We start from the raw sequence: 21,121 nt of genomic DNA, 5'->3' as shown, positions 1-21,121 counted from the left end.
TGCTGCCAGGTGCCTTGGACTGTCTTTCCCAGATAATGCTCTCCTCACCCTATCTGAGAGGCATCTGTGGTCACTGTGGCTAGTGGTTGAGGAAGTACAAATGGTTGACATAGAGTCACTTGAATGGAGGTCCTTCTTGCAAGTTTCTGTTATTATCTTGTGAGACATCGGCAGTTCTTGCATTGACCACTGAGTGGACAGCAGCCAATGGAGAATTCTCATGTGTAGACATGCTAGGGGCATCAGAATTATTGCTGCTGCCATGATTCCCAGGACTTTTAGGACTATCCTTGCTTGAACGTCTTTTCTTTGTTAGAAGATATGAAATCTGGCATCTTAGAACTTGAATTATTTCTGGAAGGAGTCTGGCTGTCATGTTTGTTGAGTTGAATTCTGCTCCTATGAATACCACATACTGAGAAGGTAGTAAGGCATTCTTTTCATAGTTTATTGTAGTCCTGGAATGCTTGCAATGCTAGAAGCACCACTCTCATCTCTAGTACACTGATGTGTAAGTGGGCCTCATGATGCTGCCAGGTGCCTTGGACTGTCTTTCCCAGATAATGCTCTCCTCACCCTATCTGAGAGGCATCTGTGGTCACTGTGGCTAGTGGTTGAGGAAGTACAAATGGTTGACATAGAGTCACTTGAATGGAGGTCCTTCTTGCAAGTTTCTGTTATTATCTTGTGAGACATCGGCAGTTCTTGCATTGACCACTGAGTGGACAGCAGCCAATGGAGAATTCTCATATGTAGACATGCTAGGGACATCAGAATTATTGCTGCTGCCATGATTCCCAGGACTTTTAGGACTATCCTTGCTTGAACGTCTTTTCTTTGTTAGAAGATATGAAATCTGGCATCTTAGAACTTGAATTATTTCTGGAAGGAGTCTGGCTGTCATGTTTGTTGAGTTGAATTCTGCTCCTATGAATACCACATACTGAGAAGGTAGTAAGGCATTCTTTTCATAGTTTATTGTAGTCCTGGAATGCTTGCAATGCTAGAAGCACCACTCTCATCTCTAGTCCATTGATGTGTAAGTGGGCCTCATGATGCTGCCAGGTGCCTTGGACTGTCTTTCCCAGATAATGCTCTCCTCACCCTATCTGAGAGGCATCTGTGGTCACTGTGGCTAGTGGTTGAGGAAGTACAAATGGTTGACATAGAGTCACTTGAATGGAGGTCCTTCTTGCAAGTTTCTGTTATTATCTTGTGAGACATCGGCAGTTCTTGCATTGACCACTGAGTGGACAGCAGCCAATGGAGAATTCTCATGTGTAGACATGCTAGGGGCATCAGAATTATTGCTGCTGCCATGATTCCCAGGACTTTTAGGACTATCCTTGCTTGAACGTCTTTTCTTTGTTAGAAGATATGAAATCTGGCATCTTAGAACTTGAATTATTTCTGGAAGGAGTCTGGCTGTCATGTTTGTTGAGTTTAATTCTGCTCCTATGAATACCACATACTGAGAAGGTAGTAAGGCATTCTTTTCATAGTTTATTGTAATTCCTAGGTGACAGCAGAGTTGCAAGGTGCTCTCTTTTGTTTTTATTAGGAGATGCTTTGTCGTGATGGTTAGCAGCCAGACATCTAAGTATAGAAACACCAACAATCCTAGGCATCTCAAGTGAGCCGTGACTACTGCCATACATTTGGTAACACTGTGGGAGCTGTAGTGAGGAAAATGGGTAGAGCTCAAAATTAGTAGTGACTGGCTCCCAACTGACAACGTAGGTGTCTCCTGGATCGCCTGTCCATTTTTATGTGGTAGTACGCATCCTGGAGATCTGCAGTGTACATCCAATCATCTTGTCTGAGAAAAGGGAGTTTTGACTGCATTGTTACCATGCGGAACTTGGACTTTCTTACTGATTTGTTTAAATTGCCGAGATCCAGAATTGGTCTCCAGTCCCCTGTTTTCTTTGAAACTAAAAAGAATCTTGAGTAAGTTCTGGATCCTAGTTGGTCTGCAGGGACTGTTTGGATGACTCTTTTGTCTAGCAGCTTTTGAATTTCTAAAGTTGCTTGTTCCCTTTGACTGGGTGGAATGTCCGGAACCTTTTTTATGTTAGGAATGGAGAAGGAAAAAGGTATGGTGTAACCTCTGGATATGATACTTTGTACCTATTTGTCTTTTATTTGTTGCCAGGCTTCTGGGTAAAATGATAAGCAGCCCCGAACTGCCTGCAGAGATGGACAGATGGGCTTCCATTCAGGAGCACTGAAAAGGCTTACCAAAAGAAAGAATCTTTGTCATCCTGATTCTGCGGACTCCCTATGCTGTGTGGTCGGTGTCTTCCATTACTACTTCCCACTCTGCCCCTGGGAGAAGATTCACCACGTGTGTCCTGAAAAGATCTCTGAGATTTTTGAAACCACATTTTGCCACTTCCTTTCTGACCTTTGGGATACGGTCTGGTAGGCATGACAAAACAGACTCCTACAGCAGACAGTTTTTCCTTCCTGCTCACACCTAGTTAGTGTGTCCTTGACTTTGGGCCCAAACAGGGACGAGTTATCGAATGGGGCATTCACAAAGGAAGATTTAAAGGGCTCCGCAAAGTCACCCAAGTGCCAAGAATGTCCCCTTATGGAAATTCCAGAACCCACTGCTCTACTTGCTCCATCCACTGCTTAAGATATCAGTCTCATGGAGGCGTTGACAAATGAGTTTAAGGTAGAGAGCTGAGAGGATACTTTGTTTGAAACCCCTTCAGCTACTGAACCATGGAGAGTATCTCCTAGCTCTTTCAGGAGGTCTCTCTGCAACCTTGTAAGATAAATAAGGTAATTCAGCGATCTCAGGGAAAAAGTTGCTGAAGAAAATATGCACTTTCCATATCTGTCTATTGTCTGAGACTCCTTGTTTGGTGAAGGGACAGAAGAAGATGTTTCTGAGAGCTCCTTCTTGGTGGCTAATGCCACAACCATAGCATCTTCTGGGACTCCCTTGGTCAGAAAGGTCTTTTCTGACTGGGATGTGATAAATTTGTTTGGCCTCCTAGGAACAGGTTCCACTGAATCTGGAGACTCCCACACCTTCCGAGAAACTAGGTCCATAAGTTCATCGAAAGTTAGAGACACCCAAGAGGAGGAAAGGTGAGATCTGAAGGCCTTCAGATATATGGACTCCTCTGTTGAAGGGTTGGTGGACTTCCAGCTGCCTCTCTGCTTTAGCATTTTCAGGATGTCTCCAAAGGAGACATCATCAGGAGGTGACTGTGGGGACCCTTCAGCTTCATCAAAATCCATATCAGAATTGATGAACTCCTCTGGGGAGTCTAAATGCTTCCTTTTCCATAATCTCTTCCAAGAGACCTCTTCAGAGGAGTACTCTGGAGAAGTTTCAGAAGAGTGGGAGGTGCCCTATGGGGCATCCTGAGGTTTAGGATTGCTGTGTCCCTGTGGATGCAAGGGTATAGAGGCAGACACAACTCCTTTTGGGGGTAAAACATCGGGAGATGACAGCGGAGCTGTTTGTGGAGACAGCTCTCTCCTCATCACCTCAAAAGTCCCCCCTTCCCTGATCCAAGGATATCCCTGGATCTGAGGAAGTCAAGGGAGCCCCTGGAATTAAGGACAATGGGCTCAAGGCCAAGTTAGAAGTTGAGCTCACCCCAGCCGAAGCCCCAAAAGGCAAGGAAGGATCCAACAACTGTCCGATGCAACTCGCCTCCTCGATCACACTCCTCGAGCTCCAATGGAGTGGAGCATGCCCGGGGTCGGATCTGAGGAGGAATCAGAGCAGAAGAGTTGCATGTGGTAGGCTCTAAAGCCCTCGGGGTTGGCTCCAACAACAACTTAGCCAGTGCTGGGATCCTCAACAACCTCTGTACCACCTGATCCACATCAATCATTGGAAAGACTCCTGGAAGACTGAGTTGAGGGGGTTGGAGACTTAGACTGCTGTAGAATTTGGTGATCTGAGTGTAGGGGAGAACAGCTCCAAGGCTGGAGACTGGCTCCATAGCTCAAACTCTACTGGCACCGAGACAGATGCTGTCAGAGCTGAAGAGTTTTCCGATCTGGTGTAGAAGTTTTTGAAACCTTTTTCGATGGTTCAGATAAAGTGGAAGAGAAATATCTCTTCCCAAACTTGTTCAATTTGTCTGATTTTAAAGTTGAAGACTCGTCAGTTTTAGATAAATCTGGACCTTCTTCCAAAGCCTCTGAGAATGGGGGTTTTAATGATCCTCTCAATATCAATTTGTTCTTCCTCTCCAGGAGCGCTCTCTGGTTAAAAGCATGACTCCTGGAGATGTGCAGCTCCAAGGCAATAGATGCAAAGCACGTGTCTATCACTTAAGGGCATTTTCTGCCCACAGTCCTTGCATTTTTTGAAACCCACTGGTTTGGAATCCTTATTCGACATTTTTACAGAGAAAAAAACTAGAAAAATAACAAGAAGTTTTCACAACAACTTTTTTTTTTTTAAATAAACTCTCTAACACCAGAGTTATTTGAAGGAAAACAAGGGAATACAGGGTGGCACAGCCCTTTAACTTAGACAGGGCAGATGGAAAGGGAAAGATAAAGCCCTATAACTTAAAATGGCTAAAAGGAAAAGCAGTTCTCTAACTTAAGCGAACTGTCTTCAAAGGGACTTCAGAAAATAATACAAACAGGAATAAGAGCCCTCCAGCTTAAATGGGCTATTAATCTTTTGAAAGGAAAAGCCAGAAGAGGGACACCAAGGCCTGAACGAAAGATGATGGCCAATAGCAGAAAACAGCCACAAAAAATGGAAATAAAACTATTCAGTAAAAAAACTAACTATATAAAGATAAATAACAGACAACAATAACTTTCTTTCAAATGCTGAAGAGAAATAAAGATTTATACTTAGCCACAGCTAGCAGAATGAGCACCCAATCTTCTTTAGTGGCAAACGAGATCTGGGGAAGGTTTCTGGTGCATGCTGGGATAGGGTTTAGCACAATCTCGATATACAAGGGCCGAGTTGGATCCGAGGATCGGATCTAAACCCAACCTAGTAGAAATGAAGGTGAGATAGGACAACATCACATCTTTTATTTCAAATTTTATAACACAAACACTGATAGCTATTTGCTAAACAAAACAATACAGTCTCAAAATGAAAAGAAACTTAGCAAGAACAAAAAGCTTCTCTGCCTTTGAAACTGCATTGAAACCCACAGTCATAGAAAATACATCTGGCCAGTGGTTCATAGGTTGGTACTAGGCTATCAGCCCTAGGGCCTATACAAGCCTAGCCATAACAATTTCCTGCCTATTTCATCCCACATTATTTACTTCCCTGGACCCCTGTCTAGCAGGGTGACTGATGTGATCCCCGGGGTGAATTTCCTTTCTCCCATCCAATCGTCAAGGTTCCTTATGAAGAGGGCCAAAGAGGTACTCTGCTTGACATGTATGGGCAATCTATTCTGGAGTCTCTGGGTCAGGAACCTATCCCTCCAGCATGTTTTGTTTATTATGATGACAAGGTTTAGTTCCCTGGAGCGTGTGGCTCTGAGGGACTGGGATTTCTTTAAGTGTAGCATGTCCAAGGGAATTCTTTAAGTGTAGCACGTCCAACAGCTTTGGGTTTGACATGGCCTTGTATGTTAAGCAGAGATCGCCTCTGAGTAGACGATATGCAACAGAGTATAGCTGAAGTTTTTTAAGGCGGTCAGCATAGGGCATCTGCTTTAGGCCTGTGATTTTTTAGTGAGTTATTTCTGCGGCCTTTCCAGTTGTTGCAGATGTCTTGAGAGATACATACCAAACGGGGCGTTGTATTCTATAATGGGTCTAATGAGGGATGAGTACAGTGAGACAATAACCTCCTTTTTTCTGGATGAAAAGCCCTTAGTGATGAGGTGTGCTACATAGAAAGATTTCCTGACTGTTGTGGCGATGTGGTTATCGAAGGTGAGACCACTGTCCACCTGTGTCCCTAAGTCTCTTATCACACTTTCGGTGTTTAGTGTACTACCACCTATATGGTAATTCATGGATACATGTTTTTTTCCCAAAGGGGATAACTATACATTTCTTGGCATTGAGCTTGAGCCCATGGCTCTGGCACCAAGCATCTGTTTCTGTAAGGCCCTTTTGTAGAGTATCCACATCATTTGGGGATTCAATAATGGCTCCCAGTTTGCAGTCATCTGCAAACTTTGTTAGCCAGAGTCCCTTAGTGTTGGCCTGTACTTCAGAGAACTAGATGCCAAACAAGAGCGGTCCCAGGACTGAACCCTGACACTTGTCGCTTGTCTGGAGTTGGATTTGGAGTCGGCTACTACTTTTACAGTGTGGGTTCTATCAGTAAGCCAGTTAGCTACCCATTGGGTGATGTAGGGATTAATGCCCAGCTTAGTAAGTTTATCTATGATTCCAGAGTCGGGGATGGTGTCAAAGGCCTTGGCAAGGTCTAGATAGGCTGTGTGGACCACCTTACCCTTGTCCATGGCTCTGGAGACTGATTAGAAGAAGTCAATCAGGTTCAGGGGACAAGATCAGCCCTTCACGAACCCAAACTGGGTGGGGTCCAGTGTTTGAAGGTTGTCAATGTCTTTGTTTATAAGTTCCATGATAATACACTCCATGGCCTTGCAGATAAGGCTCGTCAGACTGATGGGACGGTAGTTTCCAGGATCCAAGGTGCATCCCCCCTTGTGGAGTGGGATAACTGTAGCTCTGCACCACTCAGTGGTGGATTAAGCTTACCTTTGGGCTGTTGTCAAACCATAGGCCCCTTGCACGCATTTTTAGGTCTATGCATACATGCATGTGTTCTCTACCTTCCTGACTGGATTAAATTACATTCCTTGTATAATACAGCACCACTTGTTAGAGTGTTTTTTAAAGTTGTAGTTTTAAACGTTTTTCTAGTAAGCAATGAAAACTAAATATACGAGCCAATAATGACAAAACTGCCCATTTCAGAACATTTCAGTCATAAAATGCCTCTCAGACCTTTGACATTACAATCCACCGATATCAGCCAATATGCACAATCTCTGCAGAAGTAATCATCTGATTAATTCCACATTAAAGAAATCTCTAACTAATGAACAGGTTGCTGCTAGCAAAACAACTTTATACTTCAGTGTTTCATCTACAAATTCAGTATCTGCTGCCCTTGAAGAATAAATTGCCTATGTTACATTAAAAAAAAAATTTGGTAAGCTGTTAATATTGTAATAGGGAATGGATGGCAAACCAACAACAGGTTCATAGTTAGTAGGCATCTCACCCAAAGGAGGACACACTCTGGAATGCAGCACCCCCTTCCTTAAAGTACAACATGGTATCAGTAATCCATCTACATGGTGTGGAGTAGAAACCACAGCCTTCTGCATAAAAACAAGTACAATACACTTGCCCAATGTTTCCTGGAATTCATGAATTCAAATGCCCTGGACCAGCTCGTTCTTACCCCCACTAGAGGTAGCAGCATCCTTGGCCTGGTCATTACTAACATGGGCAACTGTTGCCCTACACCAATAGTTAACTCCTCCCTGGTTAGATCTGACCACAAACTAATCAGCCTGGAACCCCCCCCCCCCCCCCAAAGGACCAATCACAATACCAGTAGACTGCCAGGCACCTAGTATTACTGCTGCACAGGTTAAAACAGCACTGTCCAAGGTTAAGAATACAACTTCCATGGCACATGACAATATCCATGACTATGTTCTACATGAACTACAGAGTGACCTGGCACCTTACCTGTGTGCCCTGTTCAATCACAGCCTCACCTCAGGCTTTGTCCCTACTGAATGGCGCACTGCTACAGTCAACCCTCTCCACAAAGGAGGAGCGACTACCGACCCTGGGAACTATCACCCCATTAGTCTAACGAGTCTGATATGCAAAGCTATGGAACCCATCATCATGTACCTAATAAACAAGGATATAGGAAATCTCCAAACTCTAGATCCCACACAGTTTGGTTTTGTGAAGAGTAGATCATGCCTGATCAACTTGGTCGACTTCTTTGAGTCAAGTCACCAGAGCTGTAGATGAAGGAAAGGTGGTTCCATGCAGCCTACCTTGATCTGGCCAAGGCATTTGATACCATTCCCTATTCAGGAATCATAGAAAAAACACTACGCTAGGCATCAACCCCTGTATCACCAGGTGGGTTGCAAATTGGCTCACAGATGAACCCCACAGTGTGAAAGTAGCAGACTCCAAGTCAGACTGCAGATCAGTTACGAGTGGAGTCCCACAGGGTTCAGTCCTGGGTCCTCTCCTGTTTGGTATCTACTTCTCTGAAGTCCAGGCCAACACAAAGGGTCTCTGGCTGACAAAATTTGCAGATGATTGCAAGTTGGGAGCTATTATTAACTCCCCAAGTGATGTTGACATCCTACAGAATGGCCTCACTGAGACTAACAACTGGTGTCAAAACCATGGCCTTAAGCTCAATGCCAAAAAATGTGTCGTCATCCCCTTTGGGAAAAACATGGTTCCCATGAATTACCACTCCGATGGTAGTCCACTGAACACAGAAGGTGTCATAAGAGATCTGGGAACACAGGTTGACAGCAGGCTCTATTTGACCACCACACTGCCACTGTGGTCAGAAAGTCCTTCTATGTGGCACATTTATTTTATTTATTTTATTTATTTATTTTACATTTGTTAACCGGGCTAGTCCAGCTGGATACATGTCCATTTTCAGTGGAGGCCCGAGGAGAAAAGCTCCGCTAACTACTACTTAACAAGTTAAAAAAATATACAGAATTATGCAATAAAAAGAAAACATTTGCTTTAAATTTCTTCCAGAATGTATAGACACAAGAGTACAATATGAGACTTAGCAGGTGAATAAGATTAGATATTTTACTTAGTCACAGTATTACTACATTATACGTGAGAAGCAAAATTAGATTTATGTCTTTTAATAGAGAGAGAGATAGGAATAATTAAGAAGTGGAAGGTGTGGTATACTAGAGTTAGGAGGTGAAGGAGAGGGAGGAATGCACATCTCATTACTAAGGATTTTGCATCCAGGAAGAAAAAGGACATTGTCTCCCTCTACTCTTACCTCATTAGGCCAATCATCGAGTGCAATGCCCAATTTGGCATGTACCTCACTAGACACCTGCAACAACTGGAGAGGCCACAAAAGCACCTCACAAAGAGGATCCTAGGCCTTAAACACTTGTCCTATATGGACAGACTCAAAAAACTCCCAACTATTCTCGGTCTCATATCGTCTACTTAGAGGCGATCTCTGCTTGACATATACAGCCATGTCTGATCCAGCTCTGTTAGAAATGCTACATCTAAAGAAATCCCAATCCCTTCGCACCACATGCTCCAGTGACCTCAATGTCATTACCACAATCAACAGAACATGCTGGAGGGACAGGTTCATAACCCAAAGACTGCCCTCGCTATGGAATAACTTCCTATACATGTCAAACAGAGTAGCTCACTGGCTCTCTTCAAGAGAAACCTTGATGAGTGGATGGGAAATAGAAAATTCACCCAGGGGATCACTCCAGTGGCTCTACTCGACACAGGCACTAGGAACTATGTCGGGTGGCACAATGTCAGGGTAATCCTATGGACTAGTTTTGTAAAGGCTCCAGGGCCATTAGCCTAGTACACACCTATGAACTACCTGTTGTACTAACCCTGCTTTCACTAACCCTGCTTTCAAATTCTATAGCACAAACAGAGCCGACCATTTTCTAACAAAAGAGATGCACACTGAAAACAGACTTAGCATGAGCAGCAGTACACTTCTCTTCCCTTGAACCTCATAATTCCTTGAAAATGCACCAAAACTCATAGTTTTGAGTAGTCTGGTAGTTGGTCTAGAGGATTCAGGCTCTTGTCTCCTGTGACCAAGGTAAGGGTTTGAGCCTGAGCAAATTAACTAACCTGCCATCCCTAACTAGGGCATTTTATACAGACACAACCACCCACCCACCCTTAGCAATGGAATGTACATTTGTGTTTTATTCTGCAGACAGCAAGTGTGTTTTTATTTTGCAGACAGAAGCAGCAGACAGCAAGTGTGTTTATCCAGGCAACAGGAGTGTCTTGTGTATTTAAATTATGTGCACGGGTGAAGAAAAAAGAAGCAAGAAACAGCAGATAAGTGTGTTGACGCATGCAGGGATGCACAGATGCAGAGGACATGCTTAAAGAAGACACAAATTTATTTATTTATTTTTTAAATTAAAAAGTAAATGTGGCAGCCATCCCAGCCAGCAGGCCCTAGGTGACTGCCTAGGTTGCTTAGTGCTGGATCTGGCTCTGAGTTACCTCATCCATTTTTTCTCCAGCCATCCCAGCTGCTGTTTAAGGAATCAGTAGTCCTACTCAGCACCACAAACTCTAGAACATTTTATTTTAAAATGCATGTTAATAATCTCTCTATGCAACTATTCCTGCCATGGCATGAGATTCACTGTGATTTACTGATCTGCTAGGTTTGAGATTCAGTTTACTTTCTATAAAATATCGAGTTGGCAGTTATCAGATAAAGAAAGAAAAAAAAAAGAAAGAGTGTGTGTGCAAAAGGTGTCTGACATCATTGCCCCATCAGCAAATGAGAACTCAGTCTTTTATGCACATCTGGTGCACCATCTGTTATACAGTCCATATTCTTGAGGTCCAGTATAAGGATACAATAACACTGCCACAGTTCAGTTCTCTCTTTAGCTAATCACAGCTTAGTTCATACTCAGCATGGGATTGCTAAAGCAGACTTCTGAGTTTCCTTTTATCTGTGGTTGCACTGGACACATTGTCTTTTATGTTGATCTCAGCCGTTCAGTTTTCTCACTGAGGTGCTTTGCAGATTTGACAGTTGGTCTGCCAACAAAGCATTTGCCAATGTAGCTGTATTTAGGCATGGTGATCTCTAGACAATGTAACAAGGCAGATGACGGATGATGACCTAGGAGTATGCATGCTCGCGTGCGTACACACACACACACACACACACACACACACAAAATCTTTTTAGATCTTCAAAATTATAGTGAATTTTTAAAGTTATAAAGGGCTTGGATGGGGTATAATGGTTAGAGTTTGATTATGTAACAACATGTACTACCTTTTTGACATTACCATACAGTGAAACTAAGGAACTAGAAGCAACAACTTTTGTATAATGCAATTAAATCATATCGACATATGGCAAATTATCTTGTTTATCTTGATTATTTATCCTTGTCCATTATACAGATTATTAATATATTTAAGTCTTTCATGTATGTCTGAAAGTGAAAAGAATGATCAGCAATGCATAATGAATCATTTAGCAAATGATGTTAGTTTCTTCAAGTGCTTACCCAGCTTACATTCATCTTGTGTTTATAGCAAGTGATGTAGACTGCGCTCGGCCATTCATCTGGTTCCATCATCACACCTGCAGCATGAGCACAGGTAACATGGAAGGATGTGGGGCACCGTCCTAAAGAACACTGAACACAGGCTCCTTTATGTTCCTTTGTCTGCTTCTGGCAGAACACACATTTCTGTGGATATGAAAACAAGAGGAAGCATAAGTAGTGGCTATGTTTCTTACTTTTAATTCTTTAATTAATACCACTGAATGTTCACAGTTATTTCCACGCAAAAAAAACTCCTCTAAGGTTGGTCACCTACAAGCAGATGTTTAGGAAATTCAGAAAGCTAATGCTTGAAAGGTATTCTGCATTGCCATATTAATACCCATCATAATAATGATGATACAGAGATAAAGATACAGATTTATAAATCAGGAAGAATGAAAACTCCAGATTGCTACCTATTTTTGTCAGCCTCTGCTGCTGAAGACATTATATTGTTGATATGATCAGAGTCGATTTTTCAGATGTAAACTTAATATCCTCTTGCTACAATTTTGATTGGATCTGACTGCCAACAACACAATGGATTCGATACTTATAAAGACAGGAGTGAAAAGGAGTTTTCAGTCATTACGCAGATGGACATCATCACTGCAGCATGACAAATCAAGCATAGCATTCATGTCGGTGAATGAAAGTGGTCATGTCACATGTTGGGTGTGATAGGTTTGCACTCAGTAACACACGGTTTCCCAACATTATAGTTAACCAACACACGGAATCTGTAAGTCTCTAGTTTAGTTTAACAAGAAATATTTTCATTATAAAACAGATATACTGAATCACAAATAAGCAGACTGACTAGTGGAAACAATAAACTAATGTTTAGACTATTCATATGACCTGGGGACTTAACTAATGGAATAACTACACCTGTAAAAAGAGTTTTTTACCTTAGTGGCTGGTCTGCTGCCTTGGTTGCAGAATATGCAGTTAAATATGAAGTCTAGATGAAATGCTAAGCATCAGATTTAGAATATGCACAGTCCCCACCCGTAATCTCCTTGCCAAAAACATTAAAAAAAATAAATTGACATGACCAGAATAATTTTCTAACTCTAAGAGTTAATTTTCTGGTATGTTTGGCACAGATGAATGACAAATAGATATGACAGTGACAACCTGCATTCAGGTGCAAACAAAGCACATCTGAGGGCTACCAGGAAGGGAGAATTAAGGCATTCTTTTCATTCCTAGGGGAATTAGGAATTAACACCAGCCAAGTACTTCTTTAATATCGGAGTACTGCTGCTACTCTGTATTCTTTCCTGGCATGGCATGGCATGGCTTAAACAGCAATGGAAAAGTGGTGATCAAAAGATGAAGGTACACCATATCTGTCCTCATGATCATAAAAAACAGAGCCAGTACTCTATAGATATATATATATATATATATATATATATATATATATATATATATATACACACACACACACACACACACACACACACACACACACACACATGCTTGGATATAAAATCAATGACTGAAAAGCAAAGTTAGCAAAGTTAGTTTATTCTAACAAAACAGTTTTAAAAACAGAATTCCCAAAAAAATATATATATAAAATAAGTGATTTTGCAGGGGTCAAGATCCAGTACATCTCAACCCCCTGCTACTTAAATATACTAACTCTGAGATCACACAATACCAGAGAAAGGAAATTCTCCTGTCTTTGGTATTCACTGATCTCGCAAAAATACAGGTCTCCCATTTAGTCTGAGTGAACTGTATTCCAGTTGATGATTTGACCCATCACAGAATACCTTTCAATAGACTGCTTTTCAGCCACATAGTAGCTGCCCATGCATATATGTATATGTACATACAGACATGCATAGAGACTGCAAGTCTCAAACTAGGAAAGACTTGTGTGAAGGAATAAAGAGCAACATGCAGTGAGTATATTGGGAGCAGTCCTCTGTGATGTGCTACACTATGAAGCAGCTAGCAAACTGACAAAATAACCACAAGAGCTACATCCTGAAAAAAGGTGAAGGTCTCTTAACACAATCACCCTAACTGCATTAATTACCCCCATACTTCATAACCACAGACACTTTCTCAGCTTACAACCCACTATATTCAACCTTGCTAAATAAGCAATCAACTAATAAATAATCTCCTTGGTGTATGGTTTTCACCTTTTCTGCAGTTATAATCTCCACCTCTGAACCTTGTCAAAACCTACAGGGCCCACCACACACACTGTTGCACTATTCATGTGGTAAACCGCCTTCAGCTAAAATGTTTCTGCATGCTGAATAACATCTCTGCTGCAAAATCTCACAATAAATCCCATTTTAGCATGCTACATACGCTCCTTCTAAATATCTTAATTTGTTTTCTCTTCCTTCCCATAGCCTAGTCCTGTTAACCATTATCATATTACGTCAGAGTGTCAGAAGGTATTTATCTCTGTCAAGATAATATCTGAGATGTCTGTGGACATCCAGAATAAAAAGAATCCTTTCTCCTTCATTTTTAGGATCTGGAAAGTAGACAGAGAAATGGACAACTTGACTTAAGTAAACTAAATACCACTTTAGGCATAAAGGATGGATTAGTTTTCAAGGAAAGCCAGTCTATGTGGACAATGAAATAAGGTTGGCCTATCATGAGAGCTTGACACTCGGACACTCTTCTTGCAGAAATCAGAGCAATGAGGAAAAACTGTTTTTCAGGTTAAGAGCCTCAAATCAGCCTGCTTTGCTGTTTCAAATGGAGTAAGAGTTAACTTTTCCAAAAACAAAGTTGAGATCCCAAGGAGGATTCACCTGTTTTGATGAGGTTTGGTATGCAACACCTTTTTCAAAACATTTAACATGGGAATGTAATGAAAGGGGAGCACTGTGGCAGACATGCTAAAATGGCAAACAAATGAACCTTGGCAGAGGAGTAAGAAAAGCCAGAGGGTAGTAAATCCTAAATATTGTAGAACCCAATAAGTACTAGCCTTAAAAGGGTCCTGGCTGTTGTCTTGGCACCAGCTAAAGTACTTTTCATTTACTAATACATGATTTCTTACTAGCAGGTTTCTTTGACTCCTTTAATACCTGTTGCACATCCTCAGAAAATAGTTACCTAAAATGTATTAAAACTGTTATCCAGGCAGCGAGCTGAAGTTTTTTCAAATTGAGGAGTATCAAACACACCGTGGCTTATGTGGGTAGATCCATCTTTGAGGAAGCTTGTGGTAACTGTTCTTGGCCAATTCCATAAGAAGGGAGAACCACACTGTTGTCTGAGACAGAAGGGAGTCATCATAATGACTTTTGAGAGTCTTTCTTAATATTCAGAATGATCCTGATTATTTATTTATTGATCGATTTATTGACATTTGTTGACCAGGGGAGTCCAACTGGGTCAGAAACCCATTTTCAGTGAAGGCTCAGGGAGAAAAACTCTGCATAAAATACATAAAACATTTAACAAATGACAGATAATTATACATCTTGATTTCTATTCATATACAGATAAATATTGTTTAGCTACACAGATATATTCTAACACAGAAATCTACTTGTTTGGTATGGTTAATGGATTCATTTAGTAAATAGTAGTACCTTGCTGCATTCAGAAATACACATACTAGGCTTATTTTGTACAGAGTTGTAGCTTTACAGCTAGTTTTAGAGTTTTATAGAGATGGTTTCAGATAAGGATTATTGAAACTGAGGAAGTGTAATAGCAGAGGGAAGTGAGTGCAATAGCTGAGGGAAAAGCTGATAGGACGGTAGTGGAGGTGATAGTATACAGAGGGAGATGATGGAGGGTGTGGGTTAAGAGTAAGTGGAGAATATCACTTTAATGTAAATGGCATTGGGAGCAGAGAGATAAGTTGCTAGGTATGAAACTGATTAGGCAGAGAAGATCGTGGGGGGATGCAAGTATTGAGTTTGGGGAATGAGAACAGGGATATAGTGAAGCAGATGAGAGACATGTGAAAAAGTATTTAGATAGTATGAGATAAGAGCTAAAATATCAGAGTTGAGTATATAAGCTTTGGGGGGCAGAGCAGGGACAGATATGGGTTTTGAGAAGATGTTTTTTTAAAGTGAATTTGAAGGTCCTAAAGGAGTCTAAGATGCTAATGTATGAGGGGAGGATATTCCAGAGTTCTCAAACAGAGAAAGAGTATAGGCTTTTTACAGCTCTTTTATTTGGTTTGTATACTTCTAAGAGTTGTTTATTAGTGGAGCGGAGTCTTCTGGATGGGTTGTCAGGTTGTATGATTGGCTTTAGAGGTGGGCAACTGTCAGATTTGTATATTACTTTGAGCTTGGGTTAGTTGTACTTCGCTAAGGTACTGGGAGAAATCGAGCCAATTTAATGCCTTAAGGGCATGACAGTGATGTGTGTGATAAGATAGGCCAGTTGCAAATTTGGCAGTTTAATAGTAACATGATTGTAGTTTGTTTTTGAAAGATATGTGCAGTTTTTTTAGGATGGGGGCTCTGTATAATAGGAAGGGGGAGTAAGTATGTATTGGCAAGTGTTTTTTTGGTGGTGATATCCATGAAGTGCTTGTGCCTTTTGAGTTTACCAAGTTTAAAGTGTGTATTTTTAATGGTGTTTAGTATATGGTATTTAAAGGTGAGTTTATTGTCGATGGTGAGGCCCAGTAGTTTTTCTTCAGTTATGATTTCAAATTCTGTGTTATTTAGAGAAAATATTTTAAAATCATGTAGAAGAGGTTTAGGGGTGAACAATAACAGTTTGGTCTTTTTAGGGTTTAGTAGTAATTGTGCATCATTTAACCAAGTTTCAACAGAGGAGAAAGTCTGAGTCATTTTTAGGAGATGTTGAAGGTTATTGGAGGAGGAGATTATGGTGGAATCATCAGCATACTGAATACGTTTGTTTTCAACAGAGGCAGTATGAAGATTATTAATAAAAATATTGAAAAGTAGGGGTCCAAGAATGGAACCTTGGGGTACTCCAGTTTTGTTTATTAGATATTGTGATAGATTATTTTGCCATCGAACACATTGTTTCCTATTAGTTAATAGTTAGCAGTTGGCAAACCATTTTAGAGTTGGCGGTGAGCATCCCAAAGTGGATAGTTGTTGTACTAGTTTTGATGAGATCTTTTATCAAATGCTTTGGATAAATCCAGTAAGACAACTGAGGTTATCTGGCCAGCATCCACGGCTCTGTTTACAATATCTGTGAAAGATATAAGTGCAGTGGGTGTACTGTGTCCTGGATGGAAACCATGTTGAGAGGGAGAAATAGGATTATTTTCAGAAAGATATTTTAGCAGTTGTATGTGAATGCACTTTTCAAGTATTTTAGACAGACGGGAGAGAATAGAGATAGGGCAAAAGTTTGTAAGTTCATTGGGATTTCCACCTTTATGTAGGGGAGCTATGATAGATTATTTTCATATTTGTGAGACTTCAGATTCAGTGATGGACTGGTTAATTATTATACTAACAGGATAGGTAACAGAGTCTGCAGTGAGTTTTAGGTACTCTGAAAGGAGGTTGTTTGAGGAGAGGGAGCAAGGTTTTAATTTAAGAAGTTTATACATTAGAGAGGTGGGGATAGGCTGCAGAGTACAAGTAGGTGTGTAAGTGGTAGCTGTGTAACTAATGTGTGTGGTAGGATTGTTTATGTTGTTAAAATTGTCTGGTGGGTCAGTTGGGGGGGGGTTTGTGGAGAGGTAGGATTACTTACAAGTTTAAGTATGGTGTCTATAAAATGTCACTTAAAGATGTTGGCTATTTCAGATGGATGTTTATCAGGGAATGGTGAAGGGTTTTGAGTGGATAGTTTAGAGATAGGGTCCCAGAACCTTTCTGGGTTTTTGTTTTAGTTGCTAAGTTGTTTAGAGAATTTTTTTTTTTTTTTGTCGGAGGCAACTATTTTTTTTAGATTTGTTGTGTAGCTGTTTGTATATTAATAGGCTGATATCACTTTTGTTTTTAAGCCAGTTTTTCCATGCTTGGTCTCTAGTTTGTATCTTTTTTTTTTGTGGTTTTGGTAAACCAAGGTGCATGATTGTTTTTTTTATTCTTTTGGTTTGCACAGGGGGTAAACTATTAAGCGTATCAAGAAAGACTTTGTTAAACTGGTGGATGGCATCATTTAGAGGAAATGTTTTTAGGGAGGATCAGTTGATTAATTTTAAGGTATCTTAAATGTCTGTTGGTTAATGGTCTGGTGGATTTCTTTGAGACAGTTACTCAGGCTATAGATAAGGGAAAGGAGGTACACACTGCTTACCTTGACCTTGCTAAAGCATTTGACACCATTCCCCATTCGGGTATTATTGATAAGCTCACCAGCCTGGGCATAAACCCTTACGTCACAAGATGGATCGCAAACTGGCTCTCAGACAGATCCCATAAAGTAAGAGTAGTGGGATCTATGTCCGAATCCAGATCAGTAACGAGTAGTGTGCCTCAGGGCTCTGTCCTGGGGCCCCTCCTGTTTGGCATATACTTCTCAGAAGTACAGGCAAGCACTGAAGGGCTATGGCTGAATAAGTTTGCGGACGACTGCAAACTGGGTGCTATAATAGAGTCTCTGGCTGACATGGAGATCCTCCAGAAGGGCCTAAATGAGACTGATGCATGGTGTCAAAGCCATGGTCTCAAGCTAAATGCAAAAAAAATGCTTAGTAATCCCCTTTGGAAAGTGCCCGCAAACTACAACATAGGAGGTAATCCCCTGAAATCTGAAGAAGAAATAAGGGATCTAGGGACCCAAGTAGATGGCCAGCTTTCCTTTGATAACCATGTTGCCAAAGTGGTTAGAAAATCCTTCTATGTGACCCATCTGATCATGAAAGGGTTCGCATCAAGATCTAAGGATGTAATGGTGCCCCTCTACTCTTCCCTCATCAGACCCATTATTGAGTACAATGCACCAATTGGAATGTACCTGGCTAGACATCTCCAGCAGCTGGAGAGACCACAGAGGTACCTAACCAAGAGAATTACTGGCCTCAAACAGTTGCCCTATGCAGCATGATTGAAAAAGCTAAGACTGTTCTCTGTTGCATACCGCTTTCTCAGAGGCGATCTCTGTCTAACGTACAGAGCCATGTCCAACCCAGAATTGTTGGACATGCTCCATCTTAGCAAAACCAAATCTACTCAAGCTACACGTTCTAGGGATATAAACCTCAACACAACAATGAATAGAACATGCTGGAGGGACAGATTCCCTTCACAGAGACTTCCCTTACTATGGAACAGGGTCCCGATCTACATAAGACAGAGCCCCTCACTATCACTCTTCAAGAGGAACCTTGATGAGTGGATGGGTAACAGAAAGTTCACACCAGGGATCACACCAACAGCACTACTAGATAGGGGCCAAGGGTACTAGCTGCTAGTACAAGGGTCTAGGGAACTACTAAAGGGGCAGTGAATACCGCACAATGTGGCTGGGCTAATATATGCCTTCGGGCAGATAGCTCAGTACCAACCTATGAACCTATATTTGGTAAGATTTCTGTTTTATAGGTATGAGATTTGGAATCTTGTTAGCAGATTCTGTGTGTATAAGCTGGCAGGTGGTCACTTAGGATGTTGGGATGTGTATTTGAGTCAGTGTAGTTGTGGGGCTCTGATACCAAGATCCAGTCTAGGATACTGCCTGAAGGTTTGTTGTTTTGTAGCCTGGTAGGGGTGGTAATGAGCTATGTGAAGTCATGGAGATTGATGCTGTTTTCTGGGGAATCGGTCATAAGAGTTTGCCAGTTAATGTTTAAGTCTCCCATAATTACAGTTTTGTTGCTACTATTAGTTATTTATTTTTATTTATTTATTTATTTCCAGTTTGATAACCGGGGAAGTCCACTGGGCCCGAAAGCCCATTTTCAGTGGAGGCCCGGGGAGAAAAGCTCCATGATAATACATTACACACAAAAACACAGCAGAAAAGCTCTAAACTAATACATTACACACAAAAACACTCTCTGTTCTAATAGCATAGTACTTTAACAATCTCCAAAAAGAATGAAGTACATTGGGCAGTATACATAAGAAAATGATATATTAATGCAACTGTAATGTTAGTAGAGTAAGAAAGAAAAAAGGAAATTATGGATAGAGTTTGAATGCAAGAGCAGAGACGCATGGGAGAAGTGAAAGAGAAGCAAATAAATTAAAGGAGAAGCGGTTGTCCAGGAAAGGACATTTTCAAGGGTAGTGATGTTTTGGCCAGGAGGTATGTAGATTACTGGGACACATATTTGTTTAGATTTATTTAGCTGCAGGGAAGTGAAAAGAAATTCAGTGTTATCAAAGGATGGCAGTGGTTTGACTAAGGGAGAGATGGCATAGGTATTGCAGTAGATTACTGCTACTCCCCCTCCTTTTTTATGGGTTCTACCATTTCATAAACACACAACGGCCAGCAAATGATGTCCCAAAACATCAAAACCTTTTGGTGTTTAAGGTCTTATTAGACCACAATACTATACTCTGATTGGATAGTCTTTAGTTAACAGATACTATAAATAGTATCATGTGTTTCTGTTGGCTCTCTGTTTAATTTTTGTGCTCCACTGAAGAAGGGATAACCAAAACCGGTTTGGAGTTTGGGATATATAACTTATATCCTATGTGATTTTGTTAAATAAAACTTTTGGGACATCATTTGCTGGCCGTTGTGTGTTTTGGAAGTTTGGTTGGCCGAGCAAAGCTTTACGTGAGAGGTTTGGTGTGGTTGTACGTGAATTGTACCTCTCTGGGAGCCATTTTGTTCCAGTTGTCGGTGGGAGAAGACTCTTCACTCTGGGGAAGTAATTTGAAGCTTTGAGAGACGCCAACGAACATTTGTATTCTGTTCTTGACATTCCATCAGAGTTTTTGCAACTTATGCGTTTATTTGTGGATTATTTACGTGTTGGTGTATGAACATTTGGGTCGGAAGCTGGTGTGGCATATTTTTGGATCACATTTACCATTTTGGGCCAAGCGAACGAGGACACAAGTTTCAGTTTTACGTTTGGCATTAAGTATTTGGACTTGGTTTGGTCGGAATTGGATATTTTACCATTTCAGGTACTTTAAATGGGGAAACACTTAGTCGTTGGTCGCTAAAGTGTTATTTTTTTTATTTTTATATCTGTATGATGCAATATTATAGGTTCATAGGTTCATAGGTTTATACTAGGCTATCTGCCCTAAGGCATTTATAAGCCTAGCCCAAATTTTTGTGGCTTACGCCACCCCTTATATGAAAAAATACTGTGCCCATTAGTTTGTTGTGCCTCTGTCCAGCAGTGACACAGAGATGATTCCCGGGGTAAACCTACGATCTCCCATCCACAGGTCTAGATTTCCCTTGAACAGAGTCAGCGAGGTGCTCTGCCTCACGTGGACCGGGATTTTATTCCACAGCATAGGGAGTCTCTGAGTGATAAATCTATCCCTCCAGCACATCCTATTTATATCCGTGCTAAGGTTTAAGTCACTTGCTCTAGTGGTTTTGGTGGATTTGGATTTTTTGAGGTGGAGCATGTCCATTAATTCCGGGTTGGACATGGCCTTGTATGTCAGGCACATGTCACCTCTGAGCAGACGGTATGCGACTGAATAGAGCTGGAGTTTCTTCAATCTGGCAGCATATGACAGATTTTGGAGTCCTTTATCCTTTTGGTGAGGAACTTTTGGGGTCTCTCCAATTGCTGCAGATGTCGGGTGAGATACATCCCGAATGGGGCATTGTACTCGATCATTGGTCTGATAAGTGAAGAGTACAGGGAACAATGACCTCACTAGATCTGGATGTGAATCCCTTCA

General features: G+C 41.2%; 1 protein-coding gene across 6 annotated transcripts in view; it reads right to left on the bottom strand.

Annotated features, from left to right (window-relative positions):
* Positions 1–21,121, bottom strand: part of KDM4C (lysine demethylase 4C) — a 3,520,425-nt gene that overhangs the window by 411,910 nt on the left and 3,087,394 nt on the right. For 4 of the 6 annotated variants that reach the window (XM_044061093.1, XM_044061091.1, XM_044061092.1 and 1 more), the window contains exon 18: positions 11,295–11,480. The exons of 1 other annotated variant lie outside the window; for it this stretch is intronic. In XM_044061093.1, the coding sequence (XP_043917028.1) occupies positions 11,295–11,480 (186 nt within the window). The remainder of the gene's footprint in view (positions 1–11,294; positions 11,481–21,121) is intronic. One more of the 6 variants, XM_044061094.1, reaches the window with a different exon arrangement.

Source organism: Protopterus annectens, chromosome 2.part0, assembly GCF_019279795.1.
Source record: "Protopterus annectens isolate FY-2018-M chromosome 2.part0, PAN1.0, whole genome shotgun sequence".
Taxonomy (NCBI): domain Eukaryota; kingdom Metazoa; phylum Chordata; order Ceratodontiformes; family Protopteridae; genus Protopterus; species Protopterus annectens.
The sequence above is the reverse complement of the archived record's forward strand: the minus strand, read 5'-3'. Positions and strand labels throughout refer to the sequence as shown.